Below are 13396 nucleotides of genomic sequence, written 5' to 3'. Positions count from 1 at the left end.
CAGTTTTGACCTAATTAATTTCACCCATATGAAAGCTTTTAAAAATCATTTAGTAGTGATATCTTATTATCTTGATGTCATTACTGCTTATTGTTACTGCTGCTTTTTCATCTCTCCTTGAGCCATTGGTCTATCGGAAACAACCTCTCTACCTGTCACAAGGTAGGGGTAAGATCTGCGTACACTCTACCCTACACAGACTCCACCTGGTGGGATTATACTGGATATGTTGTTGTTGTAGTGATATGTTTCTTTTCCAAAAACAAACGCAAAAGTAATTCATCGAAAACAACCCTAAATTCAGGTCTCCATGGACCAAATCCAAACTCACTATTGTTTCTTTGAGAAAGAATAAAATCGAGACGAAGGCAAAACCAAACTATTTTCTAAACCAAATGCCTTAAAAGTTAGATACCTTTCTGTTGTTGTCAAATTAATACTATTAACTTTTTGCATTTGAGGTTACGGTAATTTCATTCATAAGTATTAAGCTTGTGTTACTGAACAAAATAATGGAGGAATTTCTTGGAGTGTTACTCAGTGGATACAATGCTATGTACAATGTATAGAATATGCTAACTATGGTAACTAGATCTAGAAATCCTTACAAATCAACTATACGGTCATATACAAGGAAATGTACTATTGTAAACCTTTTAAAAAAAAGGTAATGTACAATTATAATGATTCTGTACTACTCTCCCGCCAATGGAGCATAAATATTAATCATGCCCAGCTTGTTACTAGGAGATTCCATCTGGTTTCCATGTAAGACTTTTGTGAATATATCACCCAATTGCTCTCCTGACTTTACACAGCTAGTGGAGATCAGGTTCTCTTGAATCTTTTCACAAATAAGGTGACAATCAACCTCAATATGTTTAGTCCTTTCGTGGTACACTGGATTTGAGGCAATGTGTAGAGCAACTTGATTATCACACCAAAGTTTCGCTAGTGACAGAGGCTTCAAACCAATTTCAATTAAAAGGTTGATATACCCACAGTGTTTCACATGTGATGAGCCATAGCCTTGTACCTATGTTACTCGGACTCTTCAAAAATATTCAATGCAGTCGGATCCTCCAAAAGTAGGCATTTTTCGAGATAAAATAATTTGCAACTTCTTGTATACTTCGGATCGAGATAACATAATTTGCTTCTTGCTCCTTCATGATTCCAGGATTCCACCAACAAAGATCCAATAGCCTACAATAGATCTTTTGTCAGTTCTGGTCCAACCCAATCAAACAACAATCAATAACATACCCAGTGTAAAGCCACAAGTTGGGTCTGGGGAGGATAGGATGTACACAGACCTTACCCCTACCCTTTGTGGGGTAGAGAGGCTGTTTCCGATAGATTCTCGGCTCAAAAGAAATGTATCTGAAGCAGGATTAAAATAGGACAGCAAAGTAGCAAGACACAAAACAAATGCAGCAAAGATAGTAATACTGAAGAATAACAAACTATGGGATAACTAATGCATACTACTAAAAAGGAGAAGAGGAGAGGGTGGCTAGCCCCTTGCCTCTCCCATACAAGGTGCGACAACACTCAGCTACCTGCTAGCCTTCTACCATAATCCTCGACCTCCGTACCTTCCTATCTAAGGTCATGTTCTCAGTCAGCTGAAGCTGTTCCATGTCCCATCTAATCACCTTCCCTAATATATCTTCTGTAATATCCTAAATACTCTTTCTAACCCAATTATCATCTGCAAAACACTCAATATGAGTTTCCCTATGATCGCTATACAATATGCAAAGTCTAGGGGCTCATTTCAAGTAACACAGATACCTCTTCGTCGCTGTATGAGGCCATCGAGAAAAGGATGGTCTGCTCGGAACTCCTCGCAATGGCCCTTTATTTACTCTCTTGCTTTTGTCACCTAAGGCCATACTTGCAATGGGGGCAAGCTTGTCCTACCCAGGCTTGAGCTTGTGATAGAGCTTGCGCTTGGGAGGGATTTGGTACTTGACTTCTTGTTCGGGCAAAGCTCCCTCGCAACGCGAAGATATCACGGGGGAGCCCTAATATTCAGAGTATATATTTAAGCAAGATTTTCTTTTTGAAACATGTAGGGATACTTTTTAAGCAACATTGATTTGACTAGTAATGCCCTTTTTACAAGAGATCTTCATTTTTTACACATAAGAGATCTGAAAAAAACACATAAGAGATTTGAAAAAGTCATTTTCTTCTATTCAAATTGTAAGAGGGCAAGGGATCTTATTTTCACCAATATTTAGTCATTCCCTTACTGCTATCTCTTGATCCAAAGTTAAGGAAATATATCCCAGTATACATGGGAAAGATGAAGTTACCAATTGGTATAAATATTGTAGGGATAAGTCAAAGGGAATAAATGCATCACATAGCAGACACCATCGTCTCTAATGGGCAAGCTTCTAGAGGAACAAATTATGAATATACAGAAGGTGGTCATTCTTTTACCTGTAATAATGCCTTCTCCAGATGCGGACATATTAGAAGAATAAGGGGTCAGAGGCACATCTTCCATCCCAAGAGGATCACATTATGCGCCTTGGTGTAGTAATGAATCTTAGAAGTCCCATTAGTCACGAACAATACCTTTAGATTTCATGCCAAAGTGGATCAATTACTTCCAGTGGATAGTGAGTAAACTTAGGCCTGTCATTAGCCTTGGTGTCAAACCTCTCCGAGGGTTTTATTCCAGAGAAACTCTAACTCCTGTTTCTTAACACTATGGTATCTCATGGTTGCTGTATGAATGTCTTGGCTTTATCACCAGATTCCCATAGTGGAAATGGGAGGTTAAGATCATAACAGACAACCCCTCCAACCTTGTTCGAAATCTTTGTTCCCCGTAATGTGGTTAATCTCATATTTGGGTCAAGCAATGAGAATGTATTGAATTAAAACATGTTTGTCTTTGTAACAAATTCGAATGAATGGAATAACTTCAGCACTAACAGAACATACAAATTCAAATAAATAAAGCAATATGTAACTTTTTTTAATACTCCCTCCGTCCTGATGTATGTGAAGGTGTTTGACTGAGCATGAAGTTTAAAAGAAAAAGAAAGACTTTCGAAACTTGTGGTCTAAAAGAAGCTATAAAATTTCTGTGGCTATGAATCATCTCATTTAGGTTAAATTGGAAAAGTTAAAAGTCAAATTACTACTAAATATAGCAAGATGTCATTCTTCTTGGGATTGACTAAAAAGGAAAGAGTGTTACATAAGCCGGGACAGAGGGAGTATAAGAAGTACGTTAGTGATGACATACATACTTGGACTTGCAATCCCTGTCCAGTTGACTCCTTGTGAGTTGTGATTATTCAAACGCCTTAGGCTTCACGGGGAATAGTGACTTATTTGGGAATAGGATAACACCGAGGATAGTGACTTGTTTGGGAGGAGAATACTTTAAGGAGCACTGGGAATCGTGACTTGTTTGGGAACATATGCTACCGGTCATATGTATGAGTAGGATCTTTTGTATACAGAGACATCATCCAATCATCACAAAAATCAATACTACTCCCTCTGTTTCAATTTGTTTGTCTGGTTTTGACTTGCCACGAAGTTTAAGAAAGTAAAGAAGACTTTTGAATCTTGTGGTCTAGAATTAAAGATATGTTGAATGTACCAAAATGCCCTTCAATCTTGTGGTCTTAAACATGCCATGTGGAAAGTTGGAATTAAAGAGTTGGCAAAAAAGGAAAGAGACATTCTTTTTGAAACAGAATAAAAAGAAAAGTAAGACAACAAATTGAAACAGAGGGAGTACTTATTTTCATTTCATTGAAATTCTTTTAAGCTTTCTGACAACTTCCCATAAATATCTTATTAGACTATATGCTAGCCATAATTAGGTTCCCTTACACAAAGCTTCTGTAAATGACTTTCAAACTACAGCGCTTTCAAGAAGTAAAACTAGAAACCCGTAGTCAAAAAGCAGTCTCCTGCTCAACATTAATCATTTGATTTTCATTTTGAAATCTTTTTTTGACTATTTTGGCTGCCATCAGTTAACCGTTTTCAACCAACATGTTTTTGAGTAATTTTTATTTTCACTTAACGATTTAGTTAGGAAAGACTGGTGACTGCATAATAATCAAACAATATGAGACTTTTGGTATGGATATCATGATTTGTTTGTTGCTCTAGGAACTTGATCTCCTAAATGATGTACTTGTCATCTTTAGGACTGACTGTAGCTAGGCTTCTTTTGCCAGGCAGAGGACGAGGAAATCCTTCAGCATCCAGCAGTGCACAAAGAAGCAATTCCAGAGCACAAAGTTCTTGTGCGTACTGCAGGCAAACAGGGCATTTGTCCAGTGATTGTCCTTCACAGGCTTCTCGTGGTCGCGCTGCTCGGTCTCAGGAAGTTGACTTGCAAAATGGTTTGGTTCTTTTTTGTTACCTTATCTGTGTATCTTGTGTACAATGACCACTACCCCCTGCAACGTTCTCATCCTCCCTGTGGGCCCCAATCGAAATATAATGAGGCAAAAGTAATGCTTGTCAGCGGTTGAATTGTGATTGGTGAGGAGACTGACACTTGCCTCAAATAATGTTGTTAGTATTGGTCAAGAGAAAGTGTTGTTTCTTTATGGCTTTTGCAATCCTCACATCATGAGGTAGCTTTTGGGGTTGAATTAGGAAGGCCATTTTCTTGCCATGGTTTCGGAGCTAGATCCATCCCTGTTCTGTTCTTGGTTTACCCAATATTGGGCCCACTGTTATGTTGTCCATGCTCGAGATGTCTAAACCTGGGCTTGCTTATATGGTCTTGACAATACTCACCTTATGAGCTAGTTTTGGGGCTGAGTTAGGCCAAAGATCCATTTTCTTTACAAATGTTGGCTCTAGCTGGTGTTGTTTAATACAATGGTAACACTTATGGAGAGTAAACACAAAGATATTGAAACTTTGCCACTTCTATCATAGATTTTGAAACTAAAGGGCAGTATGTCTTTTTCCTACTGTAGCCGTCGTTGAATTTAGGGATGAATAAAAAATTATCACTTTGGCCACCATAATGTATGAGTCCATGCAATTTTGGTTATCCGGCTGTTTACCTCCCTATACCAACCGAAGGATGTTATCCAGTTACATTTACTCTCTAGCCTTTCCACTTCTCACCCTATCAATTAGAAATTTGTTAAAGCAACTAAAGAGTACATGAAGTGATACTGTGAGAATAGAATTCAAATTGTGAAAAATATTGGTCTATGATGTGATATAGAACAGTTTGTTCCTCTCTGTTTTCAATTAGAATGACATTGTTGACGCCTTCGTATGAAGCAGAACAGGCGCACATTCAGTGGTGCATTCTCTTGAGAAAGCCACTTGCATCACATGCACCACCTTATTTTGAATGTTACGATTCTTGAATAACTCTATAGCTGATCCCTTCTGACAATGCAGGAGAACCTTCAATCCCTTGTAATTCATGTGGAGCACCTTGCATTTTGCGCACTGCCAATACTGCCAACAACAGGGGAAGAAAGTTCTTTTCGTGTCAATCACAGGAGTGCAACTTTTTTGTGTAGGGAAAACTAAATTTCAATATGCGTCTTTATATTTGGACATAGTTTCCACCTGCAAACTTACTCTATGTAAATCTTTTCTATCTTGTTGTGTCCCACTTCTTTGCAAGTCTTGATCATAATTTGATCCTTGACCTATAACGATTCAACGCTGTAAACCCTGAGAACTAACTATAGTTTTTCAGCAAAGAGCTGCTTCAGATCTGTCATAGTTGACAATGTCATATTCCGTTCGGCAAATCTGTAAAAAACTGTCAGGCTACCTCACTTTAATAGCTGAAGCGCATTTGCAAATATAAATCACATCATTATACTGCTAGAAACTCATTTTTGTATTGGAGGTAATCACCGTTCAAGAGGATGAAAAAATTGAATTGCCGACATGGAACTTCGATACAATTGCTCAGATTGATGACGTTAAAATAGTTTGTTAGTTGATACGCTTTTTTTGCCTGTATTGCAGATGGGAAGATAACCTCAATGGAGGAAGAGTAGAGCGTGGAAATACTTCTGCATCTACTGCCAGCGGAAGAGGTGGCCGTGGTCGTGGCCGGGGACGGGGTGGTGCGCATCCCAGTAGTGGGTCATTTGTGTCGGCAACAGGTGAACCAATAACTGGCAGATGTTTCGTCTGCGGTGATCCAGGTCATTTTGCTAATGTTTGTCCACGTCGTGGTTGATGAATTTCAATTCTCTTGCACTAAAGGTGCTTGCTGTGAATAGGCCACTCTTAACTCCCAGAATTAGATTCTTTTTATTTTTATTTTTATGGTACCATTATATGTGTGCTTGATCATTGCAATGTGCCTTGCCACAGAGATGATTGCCCTCACTCACATGATCACTTGGTCGGCGTAATTGATGGTCTCTTCTAAGTTCTAATAGGATGTGAACATAATGCCTGAACATAATGCCTATCTTGGGTATATCGCAGTCTTTGATACTCCTTTACTTTGTTTAGAGTTTTTTGTTGTGTGTGTGTATGGAGAGAGATTTTCTTGGGGTGAAAGGGTAAGCTTGGCCTCAAGGACTGGCGCGTGATCTCATGACCTCCTAGTTTACATATGAACCTTTGACCAATGAACGGAGTCATGGAGCCTCATACTTCCAGTTCTAGTTTTAGGAAGTTACCTGAGGGACATGCGTAGCTTCCATTGAGATAAACCAAGAAGATCCTTTATAAAGTTTTTAATAACCAATATAAGCTTTTATGTATTTTCTTCCAGTCCTCTAATTGGTTTGAGTTTTGTGAATTACCTTTTCCACTTCCTAGTAATATTGAATTGTTCGGAAGAGATTTAGGTTCCAATTTTTAATAGCAAAACTGAGTTTGGGTTTTCGTCCCTTTTCTTTTCTACTTGTTACTTTTTGAATAAATACATCTATATTCATTGTTAGAAGAATTGTTGGGCAGTTAGGGCAATTTGCAGGATTGTCCTTCGCTGGGGGTGGTCTTTAAATTTTGCCCCTCAAATTAGTGGTCTTTACTTTTTGCCCTTTCTAAAATCTTGTTTCGGATTCTAATTGTTCAATAAAATTTTAAAAAAATTCGCAAGGCAGAGTTTTGCAAATTTTGCCTGTATGGACAGATTTGCATGGCAAAATTTTCCTTGCGATTTTTTTTTTTTTTACTGGGCTGCGATTCAAACCCACAACCTCGGGCTATTAGGTGACAATTTTTTGCGCGGAGTGCCCTTCTTTTGGGGTGGTCTTTAAATTTTCATTGTACAAATAGGTTCATATTTTTCAATTCTTTAAATTATGCCCTCATTTATAGGGAGCGGTCTTTTAATTTTGCCCTTCGCGAGGTAACGAGTTCGAACCCTCGCTCAAGCAAAAATTAAAAAAAAAAATCGCAAGACAAAATCGCGTGTATGCCGGACCAAGATACTTTTTTGTTAAGAGATTTAACATATATGAACCCGCATACTGATACCATACCTTATGGGAGACTTGACATAAGTATACGCCGGTGAAACTTTGATAATTTCTTCACAAAGTTATCCTTCTATGGGGGCATAATTTAATGGGCAAACTTTCTTCATCACAACACTTGCACATAACACAAATTGGTTCTACACTCAAGCCCAAATACAATGATCCCATTCTTATATATAATGTGTCATTTCCATGTAAGCACAATCACATTGTGAAATATATTTTTCGAGTGGCATGTCGAAACACCATAAAAAAATCACTTTTATGATTATCTAATAATTAATATTTAGTTCGTGTATTTTTCCGTGTGAGAGAAGAAGTATGCACTTGCTCAGGATTCTCCAAGAACCAATATTTTTGTATAAACCATCCAATATGTTGAAAGTGTATATATAATTCCAAATTGGTATATAAATTATATTACATAGTAGGCATGGATCCACTTTATCCATAAAACTTTTATGAAACCGTATCGTTGTGGTATTAAGATTATCACTATCGTATTATAAAAATTATCATTATCGCATAATATGTGTATAATAAATGTATAATTAACGTATAATTTATGCGTGTCAAGTAATACACCGGTATAAGATAGCGAAATATAAACCGTTCGCGAATTTTTTTAAAATTATATGCCCTCGCGCGTGGGTTCGAACACGAAACCTGCGGGCAAAATTTTAAAGATTTCCACAAAATTTAAAGAATGGCCCATTTTTTGGCAAAACTTAAAGACCACTAATTTGAATGGCAAAAATTAAAGGCCACCCCAAATGAAGGGCAATCCCCGCAAAAAGAAGGGACACTTGTACCTTTCTGTCTCGACCGGGTGTGTACAAATAGGTTCACATTTTTCAATTCCTTTAAAAAAAAAAAAATTATTTATAGGGAGAACGGAAAGGGAAGGGGCTTACAAGGTAAGGAGTTAAATCCTCACCAACAGGGTGAACGTTTAGGTAGTCAATCAATTGGACTATTAAAATTCTCTTTCTTTTATTTATTATTATTATTTTTTTGGTATGGAAGTAGGGAAAAGAACGGGCTACCCTGATGAAAACAAAATAATTATCCGTCGAAGTAGGAATTTCGCTAAGAGAGTTGAGATTTAACATATATGAATAAATAATAGGGTAAAGGACATATATGGCCGGTCGGGTGAAACTAATTCCACCCGGTGGCCAAAGTCCTTCTAAACCCAAATTATACCCACTAAACTAATTCTATCTATTAGCCAAAACTTAAATAAGATAATTTTCAAATAAAAACCCAAATACAAAAATGTTTGAGGCGATTCTTATATATAATGTGTCATTTGTGTATAAAATATATATCAGTATTTATCTGTAATGTATAGCAACTGTATAAAATATGAATCACTAAGGCATGTATCATTTTTGTATATAATATATATCATTTGTGTATATATCGTGTATCAAAGACAAAGGTAACCGCATCGTCCAGAATAGAAAATTGTATCATTTTTGTATATAATATGTATCATTTTGTATGGAAAGTGTATATATAATTCCAGCATGTGTATATAAATTATATTAGTCTTGTATAGAAAGTGTACCATACATATAAAAAATGTATTATAGAAACCGTATCGTTGTGGTATATAATATGTATCACTATTGTATATGTAAAAAAAAAAAAAAATCATATCATTATTGCATAATATGTGTATAATAAATGTATAATTAACGTATAATTTATGTATAATAAATGTATGATTAATTCCAGCATATGTATATAAACTGTATAATTTTTGTATATAAAGTGGATATATAATTTCAATATATATATATATATATATATTTACTTTTAGTATGACTTAGTAGCCAAAAAAGTCTTTTTTTTTTTTAACTAAAAGTACGGCCATAATTTCGCGCATTATTTTGGGCCGACCGGTCATTTTTTTACTAATTTGGGCCGACCGGACACCTAGTGGGATTAAGCCCAAACAGTGATTAAATGTGGGATTAGTTTAACTAACCTAAATAATAATCTAACCTGTATATACTATATAGTTTTATATGTACTTGGTATATTGTTTTGAAATGACCGCTGATTTGTTAATATGGTCCAACGTTCAAAGTATTTGTTCTTTCCTCAAAGTTCTGACGTACATTATTTTTGTCAATGAAATCATTATTTTATCTTTCAAAAGGAAGTATGAATAAATTTTATGGGAAAAGAACGCCGCTACCCCTGAAAACAAAATAATTATCCGTCCATACCTGTCTTACTTTCATGCTCCTAACATTATTTATCCGAAATGCCTCCAATATTATGATATCAACATGTTATATAAATATACTGAGATGGTATTAATTTCATTTAGTCAAGACACTTTTCTGAAAAATGAGATGATACCATCATCTTATATACATACAATGATGGTATCGTGGAGGATCGTCATCTTCAATGAGATACTCCTCAGTCCTCGGTGATAGTAGATAAATATACTGAGACGATATCACGGAGGATTGCTTCAGTCATTTTCTTAGTCCTTCGTGATATCATCACGGAGGAAGGGTTTTGAGCGTGGGGTACTTGGCTAAATATTTTTGGCTGGTTAGGTAATAATCGAAATTAGTTTAGGAGAGGCATAGATGGGTAAATATTTTACATTTTAGGGGTATTTTGTGTTGTTTCCCTAAATTTTCTCTGCTAAAAATCGTAAGTTACAGGCCTCAAAGTTACCAACCATTCTGGTTTTCGAATACTCTTTACAATTTTCTTTTTCGGATATCCCATTTTTCATTTACAAGAGCGTACTACATATGTTTCAATCCAGAATTAACGAAAATAATAAGTAGTGAAAATAACATTAACTTCCTCAAGAATTACAGGGTACATTATTGTCTTTGCTAAATAATATGTAATGTGTATTACATAAGCTTTCTCAAGAATTACAAGCTAATCTTTATTTCAACTTCCTCATAAGGATCATCCAGACTCCTAATAATAGAATTGAAAATAATACAAGTCAGTACTTTGATAGCACACTGAAAAAAGCTTGTATTTCTCCCTCGATCAAATTAGAGTACCTGCAATATAACAATAGATATGAAATCTACACGTTCCAATTTCTAAGTGTTAATTATCAAAGGATGTGTGAGTACCGGTTGAACACAACTAAAATGGAAGTAAATTTTCATGAAATAATTCTGACATTATATTGTTGAGGTGCCATCTCTAAGTTATTACCTCAAGCCTTTGAGTAAAGAAAACTATGTAACAATTTCTCACACAATCTAATTGGAAGTGCTTTAAGATTAAAAAAAGGCCTTCAAGTTCCATTAGGTTTCTTCTTCTAAAGTCCTTCAAATTCCAAAAGCCGTAGGATATCACTAGGGTTTATTATTATTATGATCTTTTCCTCATAATTTCTAGTTTCACTATCAAATTTTTTGCTAATGGATTCCGATCATGAAATTTACAATATGTATTCAGACGAAGATGAGGTAGTTTTCAGTGATGGCGCTACCATTGATGAATCCATGCACTCTAAACAATCAGAAAAATTACAAAATCTTGAAGGATATTGATGTTCGTCAACTAGTGAAAGATGTTGCGAAAACTTCAACAATTCTCTCGGTCCCATGAGTTAGCACTTCTTCGCCGTTGTAATTGGAACAACACTCGAGCCAATGAAGAGTGGTTTGCTAACGAACACGAAGTTCGTAAGTCTGTAGGTATGTCATCTGGAAACAACTATGTCTCAGTCTTGAAAAACAAAAACCCTTTGAAAAGTAGTAATCATGTGAATTGTGGGATTTGTTTTGAGGAATATTCTTTTGATAAGGTTGCTTTTCCTACTTGTGATAAACATCCTTTTTGTAAGGTATGTTGGGAATGTTACATTAGCACGTCGATTAATGATGGTCCTAATAAGTGTTCGTTTTACGTTGTCCCGAACCACGTTGTGACGCTATAGTAGGTGAAAGTATGATTGTTACATTGGCGTCCGAGAAAGATAGATTTAAGTATTATGATTGTTTGTTTCGATCTTATGTCGAAGAAAATAGGAAGATCAAAGTGGTGTCCAGCTTCGGGATGTGAATGTGCTGTTGAATTTGAGTTAGGGAGTGAGAATTACGATGTGGTTTGTGATTGTTCTAATGGTTTCTGTTGAAATTGCTTGGAGGAAATTCATCGCCCAATTGATTGTGACGCTATAGCCAAGTGGATTTCTAGGAATCACAAAGAAGCCGTGAATACGAATTCGATTTTGGCTTTCACTAAAAAGTGACCTAAGTGTGACAACGCAATTGAGAAAAATATGGGGTGTATGCATATGACTTGTAGGTGTGGTTACAAATTTTGTTGGCTTTGTTTTAAAAAATGGGGTACTTTGTTATAGTAGATGTAATAGGTATGAAGTAAAAAAAGAGATAAAAAAAGCCAAACAATGTGTTCAAAGGTACATGCATTTCTATGAGAGATGGCTATCTAATGAGAAGTCAAAACAAAAGGCCTTAATGGATTTGAAAAAAATCAGAAGGATTGAAAAAATTTAGTGAATTGCACTCTTTAGCTGAGAGTGAACTTGAATTTATTATTGCAGCTTGGCAACAAATTGTGAAATGTAGGAGGGTGTTGAAATGGACTTATGCTTATGGATTTTATTTACCAAAAGAGGAGGTGGCGAAAACGCAATTTTTTGGGGAATTTGGCACAGTGTGCTAAGTTTTAGACTTAATTGGCATAGATTAGCCAATCTTTAATAAGTTGGCACAAAAAGGCCAATATACATGTTTTGGGTCAAATAGTTTAGCACACAATGACCCATAATTTTTTGAGAAAAACTAGCTCCTACCTTCTCATTTTCTCTCCACATTTGTTTTCTTTATACGATAGTTTCTATCATTTCTCCAAAACCCTAACCATTTTGAACTAAAACTGCAAAACTGTAATGAAATATTTCTTCAAAAGCTTCGAAATAAACATTAGAAAAGACCCAAAACCTTAGGTTGAACAAGTCTTCTTGGTTTGAATTGAAGAAGCAAACATGGAGTATCAAAAGAAAGTGGTATGTCCTGAGAACGAAGAGTTAGCATTATACATGTGGAACAAGAAGGGAGAAATGGCTCAAAGGCCTAAAGGGATTTCGGATAATATCTTAAAGACTCTTCACAAAGCCTATACTAATCTCTGCAAATCCAAGATCCCTATTAAGACTCTCAAAGAGTTTAATAGATTCTATGTTTTTTCTTGTGATTTCAATATTTTCTCATTCTCTCTCCATTTCAACTCTCACCACTTTCTTCTCCTAAAATCAATCAATTAGAACTCCCACTACAAGAATCTCTTACATAAACTCTCATAACAGCCGTAAATTTTCAAAAAAATTATTAGGTTTAGTAGGGTTCAAAATAGGAATACACCTTCGGATCAATTTTGGAGCCTTTTGTTGATTTATACTACAAATATATAGGGAAGAAAAGTTCTTCAAAGAACTTTAGCAAGAATCGGGCTTCTGTTTCTGATTTTGAACATTCCAATTTCGAAAAGTCTGATATGGATAATTCTGATTCTGAATCCGTTTCATCAAATTCGTGCATTGGATAAGGAATGCAGTTTTGAGTTGTATACACCTAATGTATACAAAACATGTTCTTGTTTTTTACCGATGCTGTGTTTTGTATACATATATTGTATACACCTTCTGGGTTTTTTTTTCAAGTTGTTCATGTGTTTGGTTATTGTTTTTTATTGAATCTGTACAAAACATATATTGTATACACCTTTTGGTTATATAAACAAAATGTATACGCATGCTGGGTTTTATTGCATAATGCTTTGTATACATCTATTGTATACACGTGCTTGTTTGTTGAATACAGTTGATTTATTGTTTGATTTTAGTTGGGTTTGCATAGACATATTGTAGACACCTTTTGATTTGGATA

General features: G+C 35.6%; 1 protein-coding gene and 1 pseudogene across 1 annotated transcript in view; both read left to right on the top strand.

Moving 5' to 3' along the window:
- The window catches only part of LOC132066035 (DNA topoisomerase 3-alpha), a 58515-nt gene extending 51666 nt beyond the window's left edge, over nt 1–6849 (top strand). The window contains exons 21-23 of the mRNA XM_059459438.1: nt 4224–4391; nt 5419–5539; nt 6004–6849. Of these exons, the coding sequence (XP_059315421.1) occupies nt 4224–4391; nt 5419–5539; nt 6004–6220 (506 nt within the window). The 3' untranslated portion in view covers nt 6221–6849. The remainder of the gene's footprint in view (nt 1–4223; nt 4392–5418; nt 5540–6003) is intronic.
- A 4600-nt stretch (nt 6850–11449) lies between these two features.
- On the top strand, nt 11450–13169 carry LOC132067259 (probable E3 ubiquitin-protein ligase ARI7; annotated as a pseudogene).
- The last annotated feature ends 227 nt before the right edge of the window (nt 13170–13396 follow it).

Source organism: Lycium ferocissimum, chromosome 8 (genome assembly GCF_029784015.1).
Source record: "Lycium ferocissimum isolate CSIRO_LF1 chromosome 8, AGI_CSIRO_Lferr_CH_V1, whole genome shotgun sequence".
Classification (NCBI taxonomy): Eukaryota; Viridiplantae; Streptophyta; class Magnoliopsida; order Solanales; family Solanaceae; genus Lycium; species Lycium ferocissimum.
Note: the sequence above shows the minus strand (reverse complement) of the source record. Positions and strands in the feature narration are given on the sequence as shown.